At 44.8% G+C, this 26,434-nt stretch overlaps 2 protein-coding genes across 10 annotated transcripts in view; both read left to right on the top strand.

Moving 5' to 3' along the window:
* LOC106575497 (phospholipid-transporting ATPase ID) overlaps positions 1 to 9,110 on the top strand; it is a 68,021-nt gene extending 58,911 nt beyond the window's left edge. For 3 of the 5 annotated variants that reach the window (XM_045698679.1, XM_045698682.1, XM_045698666.1), the window contains 2 exons: positions 4,933 to 5,510; positions 5,611 to 9,110. In XM_045698679.1, coding sequence (XP_045554635.1) covers positions 4,933 to 5,510; positions 5,611 to 5,842 — 810 coding nt within the window. In that variant the 3' untranslated portion in view covers positions 5,843 to 9,110. The remainder of the gene's footprint in view (positions 1 to 4,932; positions 5,511 to 5,610) is intronic. The other 2 variants (XR_006759941.1, XR_006759940.1) reach the window with 2 other exon arrangements.
* Positions 9,111 to 10,322: 1,212 nt separating this feature from the next.
* On the top strand, positions 10,323 to 23,952 carry il6ra (Interleukin-6 receptor subunit alpha). Of its 5 annotated transcripts, NM_001173710.1 has the most exon segments (11): positions 10,859 to 11,222; positions 18,895 to 19,119; positions 19,156 to 20,094; positions 20,262 to 20,385; positions 20,691 to 20,869; positions 21,157 to 21,317; positions 21,713 to 21,857; positions 22,192 to 22,232; positions 22,333 to 22,387; positions 22,979 to 23,081; positions 23,438 to 23,952. In NM_001173710.1, coding segments are annotated over 11 exon segments (2,310 nt in total). In that variant the 5' UTR covers positions 10,859 to 11,140; the 3' UTR covers positions 23,694 to 23,952.
* The last annotated feature ends 2,482 nt before the right edge of the window (positions 23,953 to 26,434 follow it).

Here is a 26,434-nt window from a genome sequence, read left to right as displayed (position 1 = left end):
ACAGAGTAGGCGTTTTCTAATGGAAATATGCAGATGTGTGCTAGAATGAGCTAATAGGATCTCGCTAGCTTGTGCTTGGCTCTGCCCACCATTTTGCTTATTCTGCCCACTATGACTCATTTGTTTCAATTGGAAAGACAGGATGTGGTCTATTTTGGTTTAGTTCTAAAAAAGATTTGATTTTACCACTGTAAATTGAGAAATACGGACAGGAAACTAATGGTTTCTTGTTGTATTTGTCACAATTTACTCAACTCAAAGTTCCGTCAAAGTCACCACAAAATTTGTTGATCTAGCCTAAATGTAGGCGTAAAAGATGATTAGTTTATTAGACTACAGGCTAGTGAAAATGTTATTTGTTTTAGCTTACCCATAACTTTGACTGAAAGATGCCAGCCAGCTTGTTGGCTCTTTTCACTCCCCCTGGACCTGGCTATCAGGGGAATTCAGAAGGTTGTGGTTTATGACCTGGACCTGGCTATCAGGGGAATTCAGAAGGTTGTGGTTTATGACCTGGACCTGGCTATCAGGGGAATTCAGAAGGTTGTGGTTTATGACCTGGACCTGGCTATCAGGGGAATTCAGAAGGTTGTGGTTTATGACCTGGACCTGGCTATCAGGGGGATTCAGAAGGTTGTGGTTTATGACCTGGACCTGGCTATCAGGGGGATTCCGAAGGTTGTGGTTTATAACCTGGACCTGGCTATCAGGGGGATTCAGAAGGTTGTGGTTTATGGTCTGGACCTGGCTATCAGGGGGATTCAGAAGGTTGTGGTTTATAACCTGGACCTGGCTATCAGGGGGATTCAGAAGGTTGTGGTTTATAACCTGGACCTGGCTATCAGGGGGATTCAGAAGGTTGTGGTTTATGACCTGGACCTGGCTATCAGGGGAATTCAGAAGGTTGTGGTTTATGACCTGGACCTGGCTATCAGGGGAATTCAGAAGGTTGTGGTTTATGACCTGGACCTGGCTATCAGGGGGATTCCGAAGGTTGTGGTTTATAACCTGGACCTGGCTATCAGGGGGATTCAGAAGGTTGTGGTTTATGGTCTGGACCTGGCTATCAGGGGGATTCAGAAGGTTGTGGTTTATAACCTGGACCTGGCTATCAGGGGGATTCAGAAGGTTGTGGTTTATAACCTGGACCTGGCTATCAGGGGGATTCAGAAGGTTGTGGTTTATGACCTGGACCTGGCTATCAGGGGAATTCAGAAGGTTGTGGTTTATAACCTGGACCTGGCTATCAGGGGGATTCAGAAGGTTGTGGTTTATGACCTGGACCTGGCTATCAGGGGGATTCAGAAGGTTGGGGTTTATGACCTGGACCTGGCTATCAGGGGGATTCAGAAGGTTGTGGTTTATAACCTGGACCTGGCTATCAGGGGGATTCAGAAGGTTGTGGTTTATAACCTGGACCTGGCTATCAGGGGGATTCAGAAGGTTGTGGTTTATAACCTGGACCTGGCTATCAGGGGGATTCAGAAGGTTGTGGTTTATGACCTGGACCTGGCTATCAGGGGGATTCAGAAGGTTGTGGTTTATGGTCTGGACCTGGCTATCAGGGGGATTCAGAAGGTTGTGGTTTATGACCTGGACCTGGCTATCAGGGGGATTCAGAAGGTTGTGGTTTATAACCTGGACCTGGCTATCAGGGGGATTCAGAAGGTTGTGGTTTATAACCTGGACCTGGCTATCAGGGGGATTCAGAAGGTTGTGGTTTATGACCTGGACCTGGCTATCAGGGGAATTCAGAAGGTTGTGGTTTATAACCTGGACCTGGCTATCAGGGGGATTCAGAAGGTTGTGGTTTATGACCTGGACCTGGCTATCAAGGGGATTCAGAAGGTTGGGGTTTATGACCTGGACCTGGCTATCAGGGGGATTCAGAAGGTTGTGGTTTATAACCTGGACCTGGCTATCAGGGGGATTCAGAAGGTTGTGGTTAATGACCTGGACCTGGCTATCAGGGGGATTCAGAAGGTTGTGGTTTATGGCCTGGACCTGGCTATCAGGGGAATTCAGAATGTTGTGGTTTATGACCTGGACCTGGCTATCAGGGGGATTCAGAAGGTTGTGGTTTATAACCTGGACCTGGCTATCGGGGATTCAGAAGGTTGTTGTTTATAACCTGGACCTGGCTATCAGGGGGATTCAGAAGGTTGTGGTTTATGACCTGGACCTGGCTATCAGGGGAATTCAGAAGGTTGTGGTTTATAACCTGGATCTGGCTATCAGGGGAATTCAGAAGGTTGTGGTTTATGACCTGGACCTGGCTATCAGGGGGATTCAGAAGGTTGTGGTTTATGACCTGGACCTGGCTATCAGGGGGATTCAGAAGGTTGTAGTTTATAACCTGGATCTGGCTATCAGGGGGATTCAGAAGGTTGTTGTTTATAACCTGGACCTGGCTATCAGGGGGATTCAGAAGGTTGTGGTTTATAACCTGGACCTGGCTATCAGGGGGATTCAGAAGGTTGTGGTTTATGACCTGGACCTGGCTATCAGGGGGATTCAGAAGGTTGTGGTTTATAACCTGGACCTGGCTATCAGGGGGATTCAGAAGGTTGTGGTTTATAACCTGGACCTGGCTATCAGGGGGATTCAGAAGGTTGTGGTTTATGACCTGGACCTGGCTATCAGGGGGATTCAGAAGGTGGTTGATTATAACCTGGACCTGGCTATCAGGGGAATTCAGAAGGTTGTTGATTATAACCTGGACCTGACTATCAGGGGGATTCAGAAGGTTGTGGTTTATAACCTGGACCTGGCTATCAGGGGATTCAGAAGGTTGTTGTTTATAACCTGGACCTAGCTATCAGGGGATTCAGAAGGTTGTTGTTTATAACCTGGACCTGGCTATCAGGGGGATTCAGAAGGTTGTGGTTTATAACCTGGACCTGGCTATCAGGGGGATTCAGAAGGTTGTGGTTTATAACCTGGACCTGGCTATCAGGGGATTCAGAAGGTTGTGGTTTATAACCTGGACCTGGCTATCAGGGGAATTCAGAAGGTTGTGGTTTATAACCTGGACCTGGCTATCAGGGGGATTCAGAAGGTTGTGGTTTATGGTCTGGACCTGGCTATCAGGGGATTCAGAAGGTTGTGGTTTATGACCTGGACCTGGCTATCAGGGGAATTCAGAAGGTTGTGGTTTATAACCTGGACCTGGCTATCGGGGATTCAGAAGGTTGTTGTTTATAACCTGGACCTGGCTATCAGGGGGATTCAGAAGGTTGTTGATTATAACCTGGACCTGGCTATCAGGGGGATTCAGAAGGTTGTAGTTTATAACCTGGATCTGGCTATCAGGGGGATTCAGAAGGTTGTTGTTTATAACCTGGACCTGGCTATCAGGGGGATTCAGAAGGTGGTTGATTATAACCTGGACCTGGCTATCAGGGGAATTCAGAAGGTTGTTGATTATAACCTGGACCTGACTATCAGGGGGATTCAGAAGGTTGTGGTTTATAACCTGGACCTGGCTATCAGGGGATTCAGAAGGTTGTTGTTTATAACCTGGACCTGGCTATCAGGGGGATTCAGAAGGTTGTTGTGTATAACCTGGACCTGGCTATCAGGGGAATTCAGAAGGTTGTGGTTTATGACCTGGACCTGGCTATCAGGGGGATTCAGAAGGTTGTGGTTTATGACCTGGACCAGGCTATCAGGGGGATTCAGAAGGTTGTGGTTTATAACCTGGACCTGGCTATCAGGGGGATTCAGAAGGTTGTGGTTTATAACCTGGACCTGGCTATCAGGGGGATTCAGAAGGTTGTGGTTTATAACCTGGACCTGGCTATCAGGGGGATTCAGAAGGTTGTGGTTTATGACCTGGACCTGGCTATCAGGGGGATTCAGAAGGTTGTGGTTTATAACCTGGACCTGGCTATCAGGGGAATTCAGAAGGTTGTGGTTTATAACCTGGTCCTGGCTATCAGGGGGATTCAGAAGGTTGTGGTTTATGACCTGGACCTGGCTATCAGGGGGATTCAGAAGGTTGTGGTTTATAACCTGGACCAGGCTATCAGGGGGATTCAGAAGGTTGTGGTTTATAACCTGGACCTGGCTATCAGGGGATTCAGAAGGTTGTGGTTTATAACCTGGACCTGGCTATCAGGGGGATTCAGAAGGTTGTGGCTTATCATAACCTGCTCATTGTGGTGACTTTGTCAGAGGGAACATATCAGATGTTCCACTAAACAAACAGACAAGGTAATAGGCCTAGTAGTGGAGGACAGCACAGCGGCTGATCAAATCCCTGCCAGTCTGACTAGTCCAGCCTGTCTACTCATTTTTGTTGTTGTAACATCATGGAACAATGTTGCAAATGTCTATTTCCTCAAGAGCGTTTGTGGACACAATGTACCTACCATTTTGTTAACAGTGAGTATGGCTGGAGCTTTGTGAATGTGAGATGGGGTTTGCCTTCAGTAACTGTGTCAACAGGTCGTGTGTAGCCTACACATGATAGTCAGCAATGCAGTTTATGGAAGTCATGTATGTAAGTGATGTTTTCTACTGAGGACTATGTTGAGCAGGCCTATAGGCTAAATATGGTTGGCTGCTAGCGTTGTGATGACTGGTCTAATGTAGGTTGTGAAGCCAGGGAGTCGATATGTTCGCTTCATGCATGCACCTATCGTGCATATTTACTATTTTTGCATTAGTGCTGCATAACATGTTTTAATTATTGGTCTACAGGACCTGTCAATATTTCTCTCCTGAAACAGGAAGGAGCTTGGTCAGGAAGTCCCAGGATACCGGTCACCTGTATTAAACCCTACATATCCCTTTATACTAGGAAATAACACTCCTCTGTGTCCTCTATACCTCTCCCTTTCCCCCCTCCCCCTCTACCTCCCCTGCTCTCCCTTCTCCCTCCCCCTCTACCTCCCCTGCTCTCACCCCTCCCTCGCCCTCCCCCTCCAGGTGCGTTACACCCAGCTGGTGCGTCAGAAGACGAGGAAGCCAGCGGGTCGATGCATGGGAGGAGTCAGGGGCAGGGGCGGGGGCGTGCCTGAGGGTCGTCTGGGGGCGAGGGGCGGGTCCAGGAGGTCAGGATATGCCTTTGCCCACCAGGAGGGATTTGGGGAGCTCATCACCTCTGGGAAGAACATGAGACTGTCCTCCCTGGCCCTGGCCAACTTTGCCTCCAGACACAGCTCCAGCTGGATAGACACCCTGCGCAAAAAGAAACACTCAACCACACATCCCCCCCAGAGCGCCTCAGGAGAGAGCAGCCCAGCTCCTAGCTATGTGTCTGGATCAGCTCCCCCCCTGTCCAATTCATCCTCTCTCCTGGGGGGGTCGCAGGACACTCCCCTGGAGGAGGGAACACACACGCTGCCTGTCATACTCCCACAGGTGGCTTCTGGCGCTCCCACAACCACACCTCCAGCGTTAGCTCCAGCCCAGGTCCCCTCTACTGACGCTCTCACCCCCACCTCGGTGAGGAGTCCTGGGGAGACTCGGTTGGTGGCTGGAACCTTAGTCTGGGCGCTGTACAGGTGAGATACTGTCATCTTCTTTAATCTGTTTCTCACACACACAACCTCACACACAACCTCACACACACAACAGTAACCGTGTGTTCCACCTTTCCTGCAGGATGCTCTATTTGGTTGGAGGGGCGGTGCCTCTCGCACCAGCGGAACCAGCAGCCCGGGACCTCCCCTTGTTCCCAAGGAAAACAACCACACCGTGTGAGACGGATGGACAGATGATAGAAAGAAGAAGGACAGGCTGTCATATCCCACTGGATTCTCTTGGAATACGTGAAGAAATACTGCATTTGGAAGTTTGGAATACTGAAGTTGGAATGGCACTCACCCTGGGTTAGGAAGCGATCCAAAGTGGCAGCCATTGTAGGCAGAAGGCATACACACCCATCAACACCCACTGGTATTTGTATGACACTGTCGTTGCAATAGTGTTGGTACATATATGTATCCGTCTGAAAGATAGTGTGTGGTATTTGTGATAGACATGCTCAGACTACCCACAACCCACTTCTCTGTTTTCTTCAACCAATGAGGTGGACTGAAAGAAGCACTTCTTCATGCAAATGATGTAACCATCTGCTGAAGAGCTTGGTACCACAGGGATCCGGAGAGAAACCCCGCTCCAACAACACCACTGTGGTTCAGACATGACTATACTATTTATACAATGGATCATATGTCATAACATATCAGATTGGTTCAAAACAAAGTATTGAATTGAGTCTTTATGACAGAAGAGAGGTCCATTTGATCGTCAGAAAGGTGGTGAATTGAGTCTTTATGACAGAAGAGAGGTTCATTTGATCGTCAGAAAGGTGGTGAATTGAGTCTTTATGACAGAAGAGAGGTTCATTTGATCGTCAGAAAGGTGGTGAATTGAGTCTTTATGACAGAGGGGGGGTCATTTGATCGTCAGAAAGGTGGTGAATTGAGTCTTTATGACAGAAGAGAGGTTCATTTGATCGTCAGAAAGCTGGTGAATTGAGTCTTTATGACAGAAGAGAGGTTCATTTGATCGTCAGAAAGGTGGTGAATTGAGTCTTTATGACAGAAGAGAGGTTCATTTGATCGTCAGAAAGGTGGTGAATTGAGTCTTTATGACAGAAGAGAGGTTCATTTGATCGTCAGAAAGGTGGTGAATTGAGTCTTTATGACAGAAGAGAGGTTCATTTGATCGTCAGAAAGGTGGTGAATTGAGATGAAATAGCAGAATGAGTGGTTTTTATGATCAGCTGTTGTTAGACATAGTACTCCAATACACCTGTCTGTATCCAGCTGTTAACCAATCATAAACATGTCTTTAATAGGCCAAGTAATGCTATCTACCTTCTCTAATAATGTATGACACAGTGTAAACCAATGCAGTAGTGTAGAGCTGTCCATCTAACCTGTACAGTCTGTATGAGGAAGGTCTCTGGAACCTTATCAGTGGTCCTGGTCTTTGTATTCATGGTTACATATTGCTGTGTCACCATGCCCAAAGACTTAGTCAAACCAGACAGGCTGCACGATCCTACACTCTTATGGGTACATACTACTGTACATTCTCTATCTGTCTGCCTGACTGTCTGTCTGACTGACATTTTCACATACATAGTCCGTCTGTTGTTTTAGCCAATAACTTGGCAGGACACTGAGGGGTTCAGTCAGCCAACCAATGACTGAAGAATGCAGGATGCTGTCCTTGCTGGAATGTTGTAGTATATGTCATCATAAGTTCATGGGCGGAGCTTCTGTGTTCACTATAGTTCTCAGTGAGAATGCCATTTTAAGCTTACCGGACACAGCAAGACTCCTCTTCGTCATGTTCTTCTTCATCCTCCTCCTCTGCACCATATTGGTGACCTGCTGCTGGGCCCATAGACAGAACTACAGTTATATCTCAGACTCTGAGCCCCACCTGTACTGGGCTTAAGAGAGAGGAGATGGACTTCTAACAAAAACCTGGACCTCCATGTTGCTTTGGGGCGGACTGAGTGTGTGGGAAAGTATGCTAATATGGACTTATACAGTCAGACAGTAACCTGTAGTTACCTAGAGACTGAGCTGGTCTAGGAACAGGAGAACGTGTTAATGAGGGAGGGATCAGGGATGTTATTATTAAGCCTTAATAAATCCACAGTAATGATGATCAACCCAATTCATCCCTCTACTAGGCATGTCATCATGTAGCGTATTCCTTCTATACAGCAGGGGGAAACAAACCCAGTCCTCCAGGGCCACTGGAATGATGCTTTCACTGTTGTACTCTACAGCATACAGCTTCTGGTTAGAAAGATATAGGGTGAAACTAGGTGAGACAGCTGTTGTACTCTACAGCATACAGCTTCTGGTTAGAAAGATATAGGGTGAAACTAGGTGAGACAGCTGTTGTACTCTACAGCATACAGCTTCTGGTTAGAAAGATATAGGGTGAAACTAGGTGAGACAGCTGTTGTACTCTACAGCATAAAGCTTCTGGTTAGAAAGATATAGGGTGAAACCAGATGAGACAGCTGTTGTACTCTACAGCATACAGCTTCTGGTTAGAAAGATATAGGGTGAAACTAGGTGAGACAGCTGTTGTACTCTACAGCATACAGCTTCTGGTTAGAAAGATATAGGGTGAAACCAGGTGAGACAGCTGTTGTACTCTACAGCATACAGCTTCTGGTTAGAAAGATATAGGGTGAAACTAGGTGAGACAGCTGTTGTACTCTACAGCATACAGCTTCTGGTTAGAAAGATATAGGGTGAAACTAGGTGAGACAGCTGTTGTACTCTACAGCATACAGCTTCTGGTTAGAAAGATATAGGGTGAAACTAGGTGAGACAGCTGTTGTACTCTACAGCATACAGCTTCTGGTTAGAAAGATATAGGGTGAAACCAGATGAGACAGCTGTTGTACTCTACAGCATACAGCTTCTGGTTAGAAAGATATAGGGTGAAACTAGGTGAGACAGCTGTTGTACTCTACAGCATACAGCTTCTGGTTAGAAAGATATAGGGTGAAACTAGGTGAGACAGCTGTTGTACTCTACAGCATAAAGCTTCTGGTTAGAAAGATATAGGGTGAAACTAGGTGAGACAGCTGTTGTACTCTACAGCATACAGCTTCTGGTTAGAAAGATATAGGGTGAAACCAGGTGAGACAGCTGTTGTACTCTACAGCATACAGCTTCTGGTTAGAAAGATATAGGGTGAAACCAGATGAGACAGCTGTTGTACTCTACAGCATACAGCTTCTGGTTAGAAAGATATAGGGTGAAACTAGGTGAGACAGCTGTTGTACTCTACAGCATACAGCTTCTGGTTAGAAAGATATAGGGTGAAACCAGATGAGACAGCTGTTGTACTCTACAGCATACAGCTTCTGGTTAGAAAGATATAGGGTGAAACCAGATGAGACAGCTGTTGTACTCTACAGCAGTGGTATTCAAAGTCCAGGTCTCGAGTGAACTGCAGTTGGATCGCAGCCAGAAAACAAAAAAACATATATTTTTTTTAGGAACAAAAAATGAAGAGTACAGATTATTGTATGGGTCAACATAAAAATGTTTTTGAGAAAGATCATTTGAAAAATAAAATGTATTTATTGTTTTCTTTTAATTTTGATAAGAGATGAACATGTAATGAATTGAAGGTTATTTCTTGATGTAAAAATTGGAATTTACAGATTTGAAGGTTAAGTTATTTGTTTTGGGGTGGGATGAGGTCGCAAAAAAATGTTGTGAAGAAAAATGGCTTCCCCGGAAATTGTGTCCGGAAAAAATGGGGTCCCAGCTGAACAAGTTTGAATACCACTGTTCTATAGCATACAGCCTCTGGTTAGAAAGATTATAGGGTGAAAGCAGCACAACCAGTCTCTGCTCTGCTGGACCTGTCTCTCCTTGCTGTAGAGGGCTCAAACCACCTGTAAGTCAGTGCAACACAATATCACACTCAATTTGTGCAAATATGTACAAAAAGTATTTCAGCAGATTTTGTGCATTTTTATGTGGCTTAATTTGTGTGAAAATACAACAACAAAAATTGCTCGAATAACTTTCAAAAGATTGTTCCTAGGTTTGCCCCCCAAAAAATATTTTCCTATGAATGAAGTTGCACAAAAATGTGTCTTTTCACACGAATTAAGCCACACAAAAATTCACAAAAACAAACTGAATCGGCTTAAATACTTTTTGTACATATTTGCACGAGTTGAGTGTGAGATTGTGTTGCAACGTGTTATAAAGTGCTTGAATTGGGCCAGAACGCACGAGTACTGAGTATCGCACCTCAAATGTATTAATGTTTTGAGTTTTGGCACCTCTTACAGAGTTTTGCTTTAAAATATTGTGGCGTTCTGCCAGTGGCACATAATTATAAACAGTAGGGACACCCAAAATAAGTACTGTCACCTATTTCAGTACACTTCAAGCACTGGTGTTATAGATAGATACAGCAGGTTGATGTTGGGTTTCAGTGAGAACGTTCAAGTTAAGAAAGTTAATCAAGTCTTTGTCAATCCAAAGAGGAAGTGTCAACTGAAATATAATTATTTACAGTTGACCTCAAAGTATGATTTCATTTGTAGTGTGACTGTACGGGGAATAATGTTTATAATAAGGGAAACAATCAATCTAACCTATTTATAGCACTTTTTACAGACGTTTGTCTCAATGTTCTTAACCGCAACCCGGGCCTTATCTCCAGAACCAAAAGAGCAAAACAGGGTGAACGTGGCCTTCAGAGAAGCTGATTATTATTACCGACCATGTCATTAGGACATGCCAAGATTACCACAAAATGTTTGCTCAATCTCCTGAAAAAGCAGTGTACTACGTAAACCTAGTGTTTGTTTTGTCACATACTCTCCCCAGCGCGCTGGCTCCGAAAAAGTGCTTCTGGCCTTTCGCCCTGCAAACATGGACAGTTTTATCTGGAAAGGAGTTTGACACAGGGACACGACACTATCTGTACTTTCGTAATGTCCGATTTCTGAGAGTTCATTTTGTCTGACCAGAAGAAACGGAGATTTAGGGATATATTCTCTCGGTATCTCTGAATCGTTACATATTGCGGGATAAACATGTAATGGTAATTTCCGGTTGAGCCGACATGCAGCGTTTATCGTGAATACAGTCTCCGCTAAAGCGGGAGCATAATCTTTAAATTTCAATCACGCTGTAAAGCTGAACTTCCGCGATACGGATTGAATAGAGCCCGTTGGGACTGTGTGTGTGTGTGTGTGTGTGTGTGTGTGAGAGAGAGAGGGGGGGGGGTCCATTTAGCTGGTGCCTGGGGTGTAATTAGTCTATTAGGACACATTCATGTAGGTCCCTCCCCGTTTCAGCAACAGATTCGGCGTAATGAATATGCCCCTGGTGATGTCTTCGCTTCTGTTATTTTATTAAAACACAGAAGGTGGTCTGATCTATTTGAGTTATGTAAATCAACAGCTGGTCATAACGCCAGTCCAGACTCAGGCCAGCGGAGAGGTAGTCTGGAGAGCTTGTACGGGAACAGGGACCACTTGTATAACGTTTTTTTTCCTCCGTTTCAAATGAGTGTTAATTGACGTCTGAAAGGGAGCAGCTTTCTAATCTAGTCTACTGATACGGTGTGATTGGATTTACCGACACAGAGAGATGACTCGTATTAAAGAAGCGTAAAGATGCCATCGTGGATTAGGCTGACGGTTCTCCTGTCTGCGCTGACAGTCCACTGCTTTCTGGACGGGACCTGTCCACGGAGAGGTACGTTTATTTTATTACATTTTCATCGAAAAGTCCCCATGAAGTTATCAAATTAGATATTTGGAGCATATCAAATTGGGTGTCAAATGAAAGCTACTAGTTTATATTTTGTGGGAAATAAAGGCATGGATGCATTTTTCTTAAATGTGTCATCTTAAAATGTTGGCATAAGTAAAGGCTTTGATTTCTAGATAAACAGATGGAAAAGGGATTTCCACTTCACAATAACAGCATTTACAGTTGTCCAGGGAAGCTCTAGCAGGGCAGAAATTTGATGAACTAACTATTTGGAAAGGGGGAATCCTATGACAGTCACTGAGCTCTCCAGTAAGGCTATTCTACTGCCAATGTTTCTCTATGGAGATTGCATGGCGGTGTGCTCAAAATAGCCAAATCCACTCATTTGAAGGGGTGTCCACATACTGCTGTATATATAGTGGATCATTAGCATTATATCCAAAAAGTTGGATTTCGTCTCCTAAATATAGGACTTTGTTGACAGAGCGGTGTTGCTTTCTCATATGGACAATTGAGAATTTTACATGTGGTGGTCATCTGCAATGTTTCTGCTAGTCGCAAAAATCTAAAGTAACATGACATGAGCTGAGTTACATGTAAAGGGCTTTGAAAATAAAAAGCTTTTGGTAAGCTCAGTGCTCTGACATTTTACAGAGATAGGGTACTATCGGGTAACCAAGCCCCCCCTATGAACAATGTCTAATTGCTGACACAAAAAAAGCTGTTCAGAGAAAAACAATGGTATGTGGATGAAGGTCATGTTTAGGGGAATAAACTATAAATGGCTACAGTTTACACTTGTTTTGTTATTTCATGAAATGTTGTTTTTAGAAAAGGTGCGTTTTATAAAAACTACTAGTAAACTGGCCCCCAGGGACGCCAGTTATCCCAGTAAACTACTAGTAAACTGGCCCCCGGGGATGCCAGTTACCCTGGTAAAAGATTATGACATAGGGTTTCACACAAGTGTGTTAAAATCCATTTAATCACTTTTATATAGAAATGATTTGGTAAGTAATACTCAAAAGCTAAGTTTAGTTGTCTTATGTTAATTATTTAAATAAAATATAGGGGGGGTTGTGTTGCGCATATCACCATTAATATCCGCACTATGAAGAGATTTGATGTAAAGTTCTCTATTTAACTCACCTGCACATTTATTTTCTTTGTTCTTTCTTTGTTGTTCCTTATCCATACCATCCATTATGTACAATTGCACAAAATATGATTTGAATAATGCAAGATTTTAAATCCCAGCAGTCTTTAAAATGACATTCAGGAGCAAACGGTTTTCAATAGTTGTTTTTAATTCAAAAAACAAATATATTCATTGGAATATAATATTGGAATGGAATATAACTAATAACATTAAATTACATTGGAATATAACATTTAATAACTTAACTAATTAACTCATTGTAACATTGATGTGGCAACTCTATTATGCTCTGCTGTGCACAATTCTAATTTGTACATAGGTCACAAATAAAGCTATCCGCAGTAAAATTGGAGCACAACTCATGAGTCCACCTCCTGCACTGTCCCCACCTGTGACTGAAAACGGGGAGAGATGCCAATTGAAAAGCTTTCTCTTAAAAACGTACGGTGCATTCGGAAGGTATTCAGACACCTTCCCTTTTCCCATGTTTTGTTACGTTACAGCCTTATTGTAAAATATATATATTTTTAAATGTCCTTATCAATCTATACACAACAATCCATAATGACAAATGGAAAACACGTTTTTAGACATTTTAGCAAATTGATTAAATATAAAAAACATATCTTATTTACATATGTATTCATACCCTTTGTTATGAGACTCGGAATTGAGCTCAGGTGCATTCTTTTTCCATTGATCATTCTTGGATGTTTCTACAACTTGGTAGATTCCATTGATTGGACATGATTTGGAAAGGCACACACCTGTCTATATAAGGTCCCACAGTTGACAGTGCATGTCAGAGCAAAAACCAAGCCATGAGGTCGAAGAAATTGTCCGTAGCGCTCCGAGACAAGACTGTGTCGATGCACAGATCTGGGGAAGGGTACAAATGGAATCCACTCCTCAGTAAAAGGCACATGATAGCCCGCTTGGGGTTTGTCAAAAGGCACCTAAAGGACTCTCAGACCATGAGAAACAAGATTCTCTGGTCTGATGAAACCAAGATTGAACTCTTTGGCCTGAATGCCAAGCGTCACGTCTGAGGAAACCTGGCACCATCCCTACAGTAAAGCATGGTGGTGGCAGCATCATGCTGTGGGGATGTTTTTCAGTGGCAGGGACTGAAAGACTAGTCAAGATTGAGGGAAAGATGAACGGAGCAAAGTACAGAGAGATCCTTGATGAAAACCTGCTCCAGTACGCTCAGGATCTCCGACTGGGTGAAGGTTCATCTTCCAACAGGACAACGGCCCTAAGCACACAGCCAAGAGAACGCAGGAGGGGCTTCGGGACGAGTCTCTGAATGTCTTTGAAAGGCCCATCCAGGGCCTGGACCCGATCCAACATCTCTGGAGAGACTTGAAAATAGCTGTGCAGCAACAATCCCCATCCAACCTGACAGAGCTTGAGAGGATCTGCAGAGAAGAATGGGAGAAACTCCCCAAATACATGTGTGCCAAGCTTGAAGCGTCATACCCAAGAAGACTCTCGGCTGTAATCACAGCCAAAGGTGGGTTCTTCAACAAAGTACTGAGTAAATGGTCTGAATACTTACAGTTGAAGTCAGAAGTTTACATACACTTAGGTTGGAGTTATTAAAACTCGTTCTTTAACCACTCCACAAATTTCTTGTCAACAAACTATAGTTTTGGTAAGTCAGTTTCGTACATCTACAGTGAGGGGAAAAAAGTATTTGATCCCCTGCTGATTTTGTACGTTTGCCCACTGACAAAGAAATTATCCGTTTATAATTTTAATGGTAGGTTTATTTGAACAGTGAGAGACAGAATAACAACAAAAAAATCCAGAAAAAAGCATGTCAAAAATGTTATAAAAGGATTTGCATTTTAATGAGGGAAATAAGTATTTGACCCCTCTGCAAAACATGACTTAGTACTTGGTGGCAAAACCCTTGTTGGCAATCACAGAGGTCAGACGTTTCTTGTAGTTGGCCACCAGGTTTGCACACATCTCAGGAGGGATTTTGTCCCACTCCTCTTTGCAGATCTTCTCCAAGTCATTAAGGTTTCGAGGCTGACGTTTGGCAACTCGAACCTTCAGCTCCCTCCACAGATTTTCTATGGGATTAAGGTCTGGATACTAGCTAGGCCACTCCAGGACCTTAATGTGCTTCTTCTTAAGCCACTCCTTTGTTGCCTTTGCCGTGTGTTTTGGGTCATTGTCATGCTGGAATACCCATCCACGACCCATTTTCAATGACCTGGCTGAGGGAAGGAGGTTCTCACCCAAGATTTGACGGTACATGGGCCCCGTCCATCGTCCCTTTTATGCGGTGAAGTTGTCCTGTCCCCTTAGCAGAAAAACACCCCCAAAGCATAATGTTTCCACCTCCATGTTTGACAGTGGGGATGGTGTTCTTGGGGTCATAGGCAGCATTCCTCCTCCAAACACGGCGAGTTGTGTTGATGCCAAAGAGCTCCATTTTGGTCTCATCTGACCACAACACTTTCACCCAGTTGTCCTCTGAATCATTCAGATGTTCATTGGCAAACTTCAGACGGGCATGTATATGTGCTTTCTTGAGCAGGGGGACCTTGCGGGCGCTGCAGGATTTCAGTCCTTCACGGCGTAGTGTGTTACCAATTGTTTTTTTGGTGACTATGGTCCCAGCTGCCTTGAGATCATTGACAAGATCCTCCCGTGTAGTTCTGGGCTGATTCCTCACCGTTCTCATGATCATTGCAACTCCACAAAGTGAGATCTTGCATGGAGCCCCAGGCCGAGGGAGATTTACAGTTCTTTTGTGTTTCTTCCGTTTGCGAATAATCGCACCAATTGTTGTCACCTTCTCACCAAGCTGCTTGGCGATGGTTTTGTAGCCCATTCCAGCCTTGTGTAGGTCTACAATCTTGTCCCTGACATCCTTGGAGAGCTCTTTGGCCTTGGCTATGGTGGAGAGTTTGGAATCTGATTGATTGATTGCTTCTGTGGACAGGTGTCTTTTATACAGGTAACAAGCAGAGATTACGAGCACTCCCTTTAAGAGTGTGCTCCTAATCTCAGTTTGTTACCTGTATAAAAGACACCTGGGAACCAGAAATCTTTCTGATTGAGAGGCGGTCAAATACTTATTTCCCTCATTAACCTGTCTGGGCTAGTGGGACGTCACTGTCCCACCCTATTCGACAGCCAGTGGAACCGTGTGGCGCGAAATACAAAAACCTAAAAAATGCAATAATTTCCATTTTTCAAACATAGGACTATTTTAAACCATTTGAAAGATAAGACTCTCGTTAATCTAACCACATTGTCCGATTTCCAAAAGGCTTTACAGCGAAAGCAAAACATTAGATTATGTTAGGAAAGTACATAGCCCAAAATAATCACACAGCCATTTTCCAAGCAAGCATATATGTCACAGAAACCCAAAACACAGCTAAATGAAGCACTAACCTTTGATCTTCATCAGATGACACTCCTAGGACATTATGTTATACAATACATGCATGTTTTGTTCAATCAAGTTCATATTTATATCAAAAATCAGCTTTTTACATTGGCGTATGATGTTCAGAAAATGTATCCCCACCGAAAACTTCCGGTGAATTTACTAAATTTTTGGGAAAGAGTAGTAACCAGTTTAAATCGGGTACGTTTTTTATCCGGCCGTGAAAATACTGCCCCCTAGCCCAGACAGGTTAAAATGCAAATCAATTTATAACATTTTTTACATTCGTTTTTCTGGATTTTTTTGTTGTTATTCTGTCTCTCACTGTTCAAATAAACCTACCATTAAAAGTATAGACTGATCATTTCTTTGTCAGTGGGCAAACGTACAAAATCAGCAGGGAATCAAATACTTTTTTCCCTCACTGTACTTTGTGCATGACACAAGTAATTTTTCCAACAATTGTTTACAGACAGATTATTTCACATATAATTCACTGTATCACAATTCCAGGGGTCAGAAGTTTACATACACTAAGTTGATTGTGCCTTTAAACAGATTGGAAAATTCCAGAAAATTTTGTCATGGCTTTAGAAGTTTCTGATAGGCTAATTCACATCATTTGAGTCAATTGGAGGTGTACCCGTGGATGTATTTCAAGGCCTACCTTCAAACTCAGTGCCTCTTTGCTTGACATCATGGGAAAATCAAATGAAATCAGCCAAGACCTCAGAAAAAACATTGTAGACCTTCACAAGTCTGGTTCATCCTTGGGAGCAATTTCCAAACGCCTGAAGGTACCACGTCCATCTGTACAAACAATAGTACGCAAGTATAAACACTTGGGACCACGTAGCCGCCATACCGCTCAGGAAGGAGACACGTTCTGTCTCCTGGAGATGAACGTACTTTGGTGCTAAAAGTGCAAATCAATCCCAGAACAACAGCAAAGGAGCTTGTGAAGATGCTTGCGGAAACAGGTACAAAAGTATCTATATCCACAGTAAAACGAGTCCTATATCGACACAACCTGAAAGGCTGCTTAGCAAGGAAAAAGCCATTGCTCCAAAACCGCCATAAAAAAGCCAGACTACGGTTTGCAACTGCACATGGGGATAAAGATCGTACTTTTTGGAGAAATGTCCTCTGGTCTGATGAAACAAAAATAGAACTGTTTGGCCATAATGACCATTATGTTTGGAGGAAAAAGTGGGAGGCTTGCAAGCCGAAGAACACCATCCCAACCGTGAAGCACGGGGGTGACAGCATCATGTTGTGGGGGTGCTTTGCTGCAGGAGAGACTGGTGCACATCACAAAATAGATGGCATCATGAGGTAGGAAAATGATGTGGATATATTGAAGCAAAATCTCAAGACATCAGTCGGGAAGTTAAAGCTTGGTCGCAAATGGGTCTTCCAAATGGACAATGACCCCAAGCATAATTCCAAAGTTGTGGCAAAATGGCTTAAGGACAACAAAGTCAAGGTATTGGAGTGGCCATCACAAAGCCCTGACCTCAATCCTATAGAAAATCTGTGGGCAGAACTGAAAAAGCGTGCGCGAGCAAGGAGGCCTACAAACCTGACTCAGTTACACCAGCTCTGTCAGGAGGAATGGGCCAAAATTCACCCACCTTATTGTGGTAAACTTGTGGAAGGCTACCCAAAATGTTTGACCCAAGTGAAACAATTTAAAGGCGATGTCAATGAATACTAATTGAGTGTATGTAATCTTCTGACCCACTGGGAATGTGATGAAAGAAATAAATGCTGAAATAAATCATTCTCTCTATTATTATTCTGACATTTCACATTCTTAAAATTAAGTGGTGATCCCAACTGACCTAAAACAGGGACTTTTTACTAGGATTAAATATCAGTAATTGTGAAAAACTGAGTTTAAATGTATTTGTCTAAGGTGTATGTAAACTTCCGACTTCAACTGTATGTAAATGTAATATTTAAAAAAATCATTTTCATAAATTAGAACATTTGCTTTGTCATTATGGGGTATTGTGTGTAGATTGATGAGGATTTTTATGTTTTAATCCATTTTAGAATAAGGCTGTAACCTAACAAAATATTTTCTTTTTATATAATCCATTTTAGAGTTAGGGTGTACAGTAAGATAATGTGGAAAAAGTGAAGGGGTCTGAATACTTTCCTGAATGCTCTGGGTATCACTTATAAATGATATACAAAAATATACTACTTTCTAAACATGAGACTATAAGTATGAAAGTCCAGGGTCCTGGGAACAGTATTGGCATTAGGCCAACATTGTCAAGGCTGGAGCCAATCGTGTTTACTCAGACCCAAGGGTAAACTAACAAGCCACAGATTTGTCAAAACTGAATAATTCTGTTTCTACAGGGTTTCTTTCACATTATCAGCTGGTGTCAGTTTGGCTTCTGCCGGTCTTTATAGAGAATGTCCAGTGTCTAGTGACAGCAGCTTTATGGAGGTTGGGTCCACAGACAGAGAGATTGTTATACTATTTGTTTATTTTTAGTAAAGAATGTTAATCAGTAAACATTTAGACAAATGGTTTGTAGCTCTGTGACGGAGCTTTAATGGTGGGAGAGAGGGATAGGGGAGGAGAGAAAAACAGAATAACAGACAGAGGGTGGAGGCATAGGAGGAGAAGAGAAAAACAGAATAACAGATAGGGTGAGAGAGAAAGAGAGTTTGTTAAAGAAGAGACAGGCTGAGAGAAGATAAATACTGAGAGGAGATGGAGGAGAGATAGACTTTGAGAAAGAGGTGGGAAGAAGGGATGTGTTGAAAGAGGAAGTGAGAGAGGGGCTGGTGATCAGTTATGCAATGTGTTCTCTCAGTTTATCTGTACTGCCCAGTCAACCACAACCTATACCCCTCAACACGTGTGTGTGTGTGTGTGTGTGTGTGTGTGTGTGTGTGTGTGTGTGTGTGTGTGTGTGTGTGTGTGTGTGTGTGTGTGTGTGTGTGTGTGTGTGTGTGTGTGTGTGTGTGTGTATAAGGGTACATCCGTGCCTGCATGTGTGTCCATGTCTGTGTCTCTGTACAGTATTGACTCAATATGTCTTTGTCTGTCCCTCCAGACCCCCCTCCCAGGGTGCTGGTGTTGTCCCCAGGCAGCGTTCTGGTCTTGGCCTGTAGTGGTCAGGTGGAGGTGAACGGGCTGGAGGTGATGGTTAACAGGGCCGAACACACCAGTGTCATTACCGGAGTACATCCCACCACTGTCAGCACCACAACAGACACCACATCTAACAGAACCACTGTCAGCACCACAACAGACACCACATCTAACAGAACCACTGTCAGTGCTATTAAAGACGGCAGTGATAATGGAACTACAGTCAGTGCTATAAAAGACAGCAGTGATAATGGAACTACAGTCAGTGCTATAAAAGACAGCAGTGATAATGGAACTACAGTCAGTGCTATAAAAGACAGCAGTGATAATGGAACTACAGTCAGTGCTATAAAAGACAGCAGTGATAATGGAACTACAGTCAGTGCTATAAAAGACAGCAGTGATAATGGAACTACAGTCAGTGCTATAAAAGACAGCAGTGATAATGGAACTACAGTCAGTGCTATAAAAGACAGCAGTGATAATGGAACTACAGTCAGTGCTATAAAAGACAGCAGTGATAATGGAATAGACACATTTTCTACTGGAAAGGACACTATTGTCCTTACCGTAACAGACACTCCTGTCATAAGCTGGACAGATGATACCAGGACAGACCGTACGGAGAAAACCATCATCAGGAACACTCGTGCAGGAGACCACACCCCTCATACTGAGAGAGAAGTTGACAAAGGGAATGGAAAGAATGTGGAAGTTGTAACGGAGGAGGAGCACAAAGGAGGAGGAGGAGAGCCGAGGGATACAGGGTGGAGTCTTTACACTGTCAATCAACCAGGACATACAGATACACAGAAACTATTTCCTCTTACTGGGACATCGCTCCAACCAACCAGAGACAGCAGAGCGGGAGGGGCTGACACTGAGCTGCCCTCTGATCGGTGGACTGATGCGATGGACAGTGAGGATGACTATGAGGAAGAGGAGGAGGGGGGGAGGATGGTGAGGGGGCTGAGAGGGAGGTCTCAGTGGAGACTGAACGGGAGGCCGCTGAGAGGAGGAGAGGAAAGAGGAGGAGGAGTAGTGGTGTTAGGGAGGAGAGGCGCCACTCTGACCCTGCCCTCCCTGGCGGTGGGTGACTCTGGGAACTACAGCTGCCACCGCGGGGGCAAACTGGTCTCCTCTCTGAGGGTGAGCGTGGCAGGTGAGTTATACTGATGGCATCTCTCTGTCTAACCTCATCACCTCTGGTCATTGAAGCTGACAACCATACTGTATGTGTTCTGTGAAGTGTGAATCAGCAGCAGACATTCATGATCACATAAGAACAACGGACAAACATTATGTATTTTCCCCTGGAATTTCTTTCAGTTCCTCCAGAGAGGCCTAAGCTGTCCTGCTATAAGAGGTCACCCAGCAGTAAGATCCGCTGTGATTGGACAGCCAGTCAACTGGTGACTCCTGTCCCTCAGTGCTACCTCCTCCTACGGAAAGGGTGAGAGCACACATTTTCCTTCTTTCTCATCTTCCTCATCACCTTCTTCTTCCTCCTCTTCCTCATCACCCTCTTCTTCATCCTCTTTCTCATCACTTTCTTCTCTTCCTCATCACACTCTTCTTTCTCATCTTCTTCATCACCCTCTTCTTCCTCCACTTCCTCGTCACCCTCTTCTTCCTCCTCTTCCTCATCACCCTCTTCTTTCTCCTCTTCCTCACTCATTTGTCTTAAATTACTTACTTTATCATACAGATGATGCCGACAGAACAGTGTGGGTGGAATACTAACTAACTCTCTCTCAGTCTATCAGGGTCATTCTCTCGTGTCAACTGTTCCTACTCCTCCCTGCTGTCTCGGTGTTGGTGTGCTATAGGTCACCAAGAGAAGGAGAGTAGAGAGCCACACCTGGCCTACCTGTGTGTCACCAACACTGCTGGCAACACCACCAGCCCTCTCCTAGACTTCACACCTCTGGACATTAGTGAGTGTGTGTGTGATATGTGTGTGTGCGTGGGTGTCTGTGTGTGTGATATGAGTGCGTGCGTGCAGGCATGTGCGTGTGTGTGTGATGTGTGTGCGTGCAGGCGTGTGTCTGTTTGTATGTGTGCGTATGTGTGTGCGTACGTGCAGGCATGTGTGTGTGTGTGTGATGTGAGTATAGGTTTGTGTGCATGTTTAACAGACCACTCAATAAGACACCTTGCTAACATTCTCCTCCTCCTCTCCCACTCTCACCTTCTCCCCCTCCCTCCCTCCCCCTGTGTGTAGTTAAGCCAGACCCCCCCAGCTCAGTAGTGGTGAGGGGTGTGGAGGGGCAGGAGAGGAGACTGAGGGTGGGCTGGGCTGTTCCTCACTCCTGGAAAGAGAGAGACCGCTACCACGAGCTGCTCTATGAGCTCAGATACCACACCATGCCACACGGAACACAGGTGTGTGGCTTCGCATGCGTGTGTTGGTGTGTTGGTGTGTGCGTCTGTGTGTTTGTAATGGCCCATATTGTTCATCTAGCCTGCTCTGTTCTGGCTCAAACAGACATTACATTTTCTATTTTGTCATCTGTGTGTGGTTTTGGTTTTACTGTCAGTGTGGTGACCAGAAGTCCTCGCAAGGTTAGTAAAACAAGGACAATTCAAGTGGGGACATTTCACCAGTCTCCACAAGCAAAAAGGCTATGAGGGGTTAGATTTATGGTTAGGGTTATAAGTAGGGTTAGGGGGTTTGCGGTTAAGGTTAGGTTTAGGGGTTAGGGAAAATAGGATTTTAAATGTGAATAAGGATAGTAAATCAAAAGTGTTGGTGTGTGTGTGTGTTGGTGTGCATGTAGATAAAAGGGACCAGCACAGCCCGGTCCTACACTATAACAGATGCGTTGCCAGGAGTACAGTACCTGATCCAACTCAGAGCTAAGGAAGAGTTTGATGGCCACTGGAGTGATTGGAGCACGGCTGTCTACGCCAACACCTGGACAGGTAACACACACACACACACACCAGATCTGTACGTGCTTAATTCAACTCTTCCATACTATCATCCAGGACCAGGCTAACTAGAACCATCCAGCTCATAGACAAAGGTAGCCATGACAACCCCTCCCTGTTCCTTCCTTTCTGCTCTGGTCTCTTGTCTTAACAGATACCTTCTACAGAGCTTTACAGCTTACCTGTCAACTCCCTTACCCTTCAACAGATCCTGTTCATGTACCCAGCCACACACACACACACTCTACACTAGTGGAAGTATTAGCCAGTTAGCTGTGTACGTGTGAACAGTTGTGTGGTTCATGGTGAATGTCCTTTATTACAGCCCCTGTGCCAACTGTGTTCAGCGATCTTTCTACTGTTATGGTAAGAAACACACACACTCACACGCACACAGTGGTCCTAGTTGTTTAATCTCTCTGTTTGACATCTATCTTTCTCACATTGTCTTATTCTGTCTCTCCAGCAGGACTACACAGACTACATAGATTCTGGCTCTGGTATGATAGAAGAGACATCAGGTTAGTGGGACAGAGAGCTACTGTATGTCGATTGGTTGAAGCTACAGTGTGTTTGTGTTAGAGAGAGTGGGAAATTTCAATGTCAGAAATCCCCCTACCTTACAGAAGGCCATAACAGGAAGCTAATGTCATAACCTCATCAACTGAACGTGCTTCAGGAAACAGAACCTGGGCCAACTCATCTCACCCCATTCTTTAAGTTTCACACAAGTACTGTACACACACACACACACACACACACACACACACACACACACACACACACACACACACCGGTATAATAGTGTAACAGTTTATTAATATCATGACCTTTCACCCGCACTCTCTCTCTACCTCCCTTCCTCACCCTCTCTCTCCCCCTCTCGACCCCTCTCTCTCTCCCCCTCTCGACCCCTCTCTCTCTCCCCCCCCCCCTCTCACTCTCCCTCTCCCCCCCTCTCACTCTCCCTCTCTCCCCCCTCTCTCTCTCCCTCCCTCCCTCCACCTCTCTCCCTCCCTCCCTACCTCCCCCTCTCTCTCCCTCCTTCCCCCTCTCTGCCTCCCAACCCCTCTGTTTTCCCCTCTCCCTCTCTCTCCCCCTCTCCCTCCCAGTCTCTGAGTCTCAGGGTGATGTAGAGGTGTGGCCTCATGTCCTGTGGGTGGTTGCTTTCTGTGTGCTGCTGTCAATCACTCTGTTGTCTGCCTACCTCTACAGGTAAACCACTCCCCTCTGTTCTTCACCTCCACTCTGATCCTCCCATCCTCACTATGATAACAACTGTATTCAGTCTGAACAATCTATGTTAAACCCTGTCCTGTACATATCTATGGTTATCATGATTAACCATCAGTTCATTCACTAGCTGTTCATTTTGTCATCTACAGAAACAACAAGCACAACACCATTTATCTAAATACCTTCCCCTCTCTCTTGCTCCCTTTCTCTGCTCAAACTGCCTTTCCTCCCTCCTTTCTCCTTCTCTCTTTCCTACACCCTCTCTCTCCCTACCTCCACCCACCCTCTCTCTCCCCACCCTCCGCCCGCCGTCTCTCTCTCTCTCGCTCTCTCAGACACAGGGAGAGGTTCATGTCTAAACTGTGGAGGTTGAGTACCGTCTCCTCCTCTCCTGCTTGCCCCTCCCCCCAAGTCACAGCCCTGCCTACCCAGGAAGGACATGCCCTCGTGAACTTTGATCTCCCAGTCTACGGGGAACCTGTCCCACAGGAAGAAGAGAGGAAGGAGGAGGATGAAGAGGAGGAAGAAGAGGAGAAGGGGGAAGTTATTCGCTTTAACAACACAAGCTATTTTCTGGTCCAGAGCAAATGATATGCCTGCTCTTAAAACAAGCCCCTTACCCTCTATCCCAGGCCCTTACTGCTAGCCCCCTGTTCTCCTAGTCCAGGCTGGAGAAGCCCTGTGATTTTCCTGTTATTTCACTGTTTGGATGTGTGCAGTATTTTGTTCTCATTTGGGGAAAACGAGCCAGTAGAGTAATGATGTAAATATTAATTTGTGTGTCTATAAAGAAGTATTGGGTTTTTGTAAATAATTTTGTCAGAATGCAATAAATAGTTTTGAATACAAACTTGTGTAAAGACAGTTTATTTAGAAAATGCTGTTCTGAGTGTATAATCACATTTGTAGTGAAGGAAATGTATTTGTGACCAGCAGGTGATGGTAAGTCGTCTATAAATGGTTTGTACACAACAACTAGGATATTTTTATTTGGGTGTACATATGTATGCCATTTTTACTGGGATCTGTCACTGACAATGTACACAGTGTACAAAACATCCGATTCAATCAGTGTAGATGAAGGGGGGACACAGGTTAAAGAAGGATTCTTAAGCCTTGAGAAAATTGAGTCATGGATTGTGCATGTGTGCCATTCAGAGTGTGAATGGGCAAAACAAAAGATTTAAGTGCTTTTAAACGAGGTATGGTAGTAGGTGCTGGGGCGTTCAACTAAATATTAAGGTGTTCTTAATGTTTTGTCCACTCAGTGTAAAGTCTTGTTGTTAACAATACACACTAAAACAGGGGCTCTCAACCAGGACTCCTAGGGGTAATGACCTATCCACAGGGACTCTCAACCAGGACCCCTAGGGGTAATGACCTATCCACAGGGACTCTCAACCAGGACTCCTAGGGGTAATGACCTATCCACAGGGACTCTCAACCAGGACCCCTAGGGGTAATGACCTATCCACAGGGGCTCTCAACCAGGACCCCTAGGGGTAATGACCTATCCACAGGGACTCTTGACCAGGACCCCTAGGGGTAATGACCTATCCACAGGGGCTCTCAACCAGGACTCCTAGGGGTAATGACCTATCCACAGGGGCTCTCGACCAGGACTCCTAGGGGTAATGACCTATCCACAGGGACTCTTGACCAGGACCCCTAGGGGTAATGACCTATCCACAGGGACTCTCAACCAGGACTCCTAGGGGTAATGACCTATCCACAGGGACTCTCAACCAGGACCCCTAGGGGTAATGACCTATCCACAGGGACTCTCAACCAGGACCCCTAGGGGTAATGACCTATCCACAGGGACTCTCAACCAGGACCCCTAGGGGTAATGACCTATCCACAGGGACTCTCAACCAGGACCCCTATGGGTAATGACTTATCCACAGGGCGTTCTTAAGAAGATTCATGAGACCATGCCAACTGCCTAAATGCACACGACGGGGTACTTCAGGGGTACTCTGGGCAGAGCAACATGTAGTTGGTGGTAGTGTAACCAAGGTACTCTGGGCAGAGCAACATGTAGTTGGTGGTAGTGTAACCAAGGTACTCTGGGCAGAGCAACATGTAGTTGGTGGTAGTGTAACTAAGGTACAGTCGTGGCCAAAAGTTTTGAGAATGACACAAATATTAATTTTCACAAAGTCTGCTGCCTCAGTTTGTATGATGGCTATTTGCATATAATCCAGAATGTTATGAAGAGTGATCAGATGAATTGCAATTAATTGCAAAGTCCCTCTTTGCCATGCAAATGAACTGTATCCCAAAAAGACATTTCCACTGCATTTCAGCCCTGCCACAAAAGGACCAGCTGACATCATGTCAGGGATTCTCTCATTAACACAGGTGTGAGTGTTGACGAGGACAAGGCTGGAGATCACTCTGTCATGCTGATTGAGTTCGAATAACAGACTGGAAGCTTCAAAAGGAAGGTGGTGCTTGGAATCATTGTTCTTCCTCTGTCAACTATGGTTGCCTGCAAGGAAACACGTGCCGTCATCATTGCTTTGCAAAAAAAGGGCTTCACAGGCAAGGATATTGCTGCCAGTAAGATTGCACCTAAATCAACCATTTATCGGATCATCAAGAACTTCAAGGAGAGCGGTTCAATTGTTGTGAAGAAGGCTTCAGGGCGCCCAAGAAAGTCCAGCAAGCGCCAGGACCATCTCCTAAAGTTGATACAGCTGCGGGATCGGAGCACCACCAGTACAGAACTTGCTCATGAATGGCAGCAGGCAGGTGTGAGTGCATCTGCACGCACAGTGAGGCGAAGACCTTTGGAGGATGGCCTGGTGTTAAGAAGGGCAGCAAAGAAGCCACTTCTCTCCAGGAAAAACATCAGGGACAGACTGATATTCTGCAAAAGGTACAGGGATTGGACTGCTGAGGACTGGGGTAAAGTAATTTTCTCTGATGAATCCCTTTTCCAATTGTTTGGGGCATCCGGAAAAAAGCTTGTCCGGAGAAGACAAGGTGAGCGCTACCATCAGTCCTGTGTCATGCCAACAGTAAAGCATCCTGAGACCATTCATGTGTGGGGTTGCTTCTCAGCCAAGGGAGTGGGCTCACTCACAATTTTGCCTAAGAACACAGCCATGAATAAAGAATGGTACCAACACATCGTCCAAGAGCAACTTCTCCCAACCATCCAGGAACAGTTTGGTGACGAACAATGCCTTTTCCAGCATGATGGAACACCTTGCCATAAGGCAAAAGTGATAACTAAGTGGCTCAGGGAACAAAACATCAATATTTTGGGTCCATGACCAGGAAAATCCCCAGACCTTAATCCCATTGAGAACTTGTGGTTAATC

This window comes from Salmo salar, chromosome ssa02 (assembly GCF_905237065.1).
Source record: "Salmo salar chromosome ssa02, Ssal_v3.1, whole genome shotgun sequence".
Lineage (NCBI taxonomy): Eukaryota > Metazoa > Chordata > Actinopteri > Salmoniformes > Salmonidae > Salmo > Salmo salar.
The sequence above is the reverse complement of the archived record's forward strand: the minus strand, read 5'-3'. Positions and strand labels throughout refer to the sequence as shown.

Excerpts from the sequence above, each read along its gene's own strand:
- il6ra (XM_014151636.2), top strand. The coding sequence starts at position 11,141 with ATGCCATCGTGGATTAGGCTGACGGTTCTCCTGTCTGCGCTGACAGTC. Across the intron at positions 20,870-21,156 it reads CTTCACACCTCTGGACATTA|TTAAGCCAGACCCCCCCAGC; the intron begins GTGAGTGTGTGT and ends CCCTGTGTGTAG. Across the intron at positions 22,233-22,332 it reads GCGATCTTTCTACTGTTATG|CAGGACTACACAGACTACAT; the intron begins GTAAGAAACACA and ends CTGTCTCTCCAG.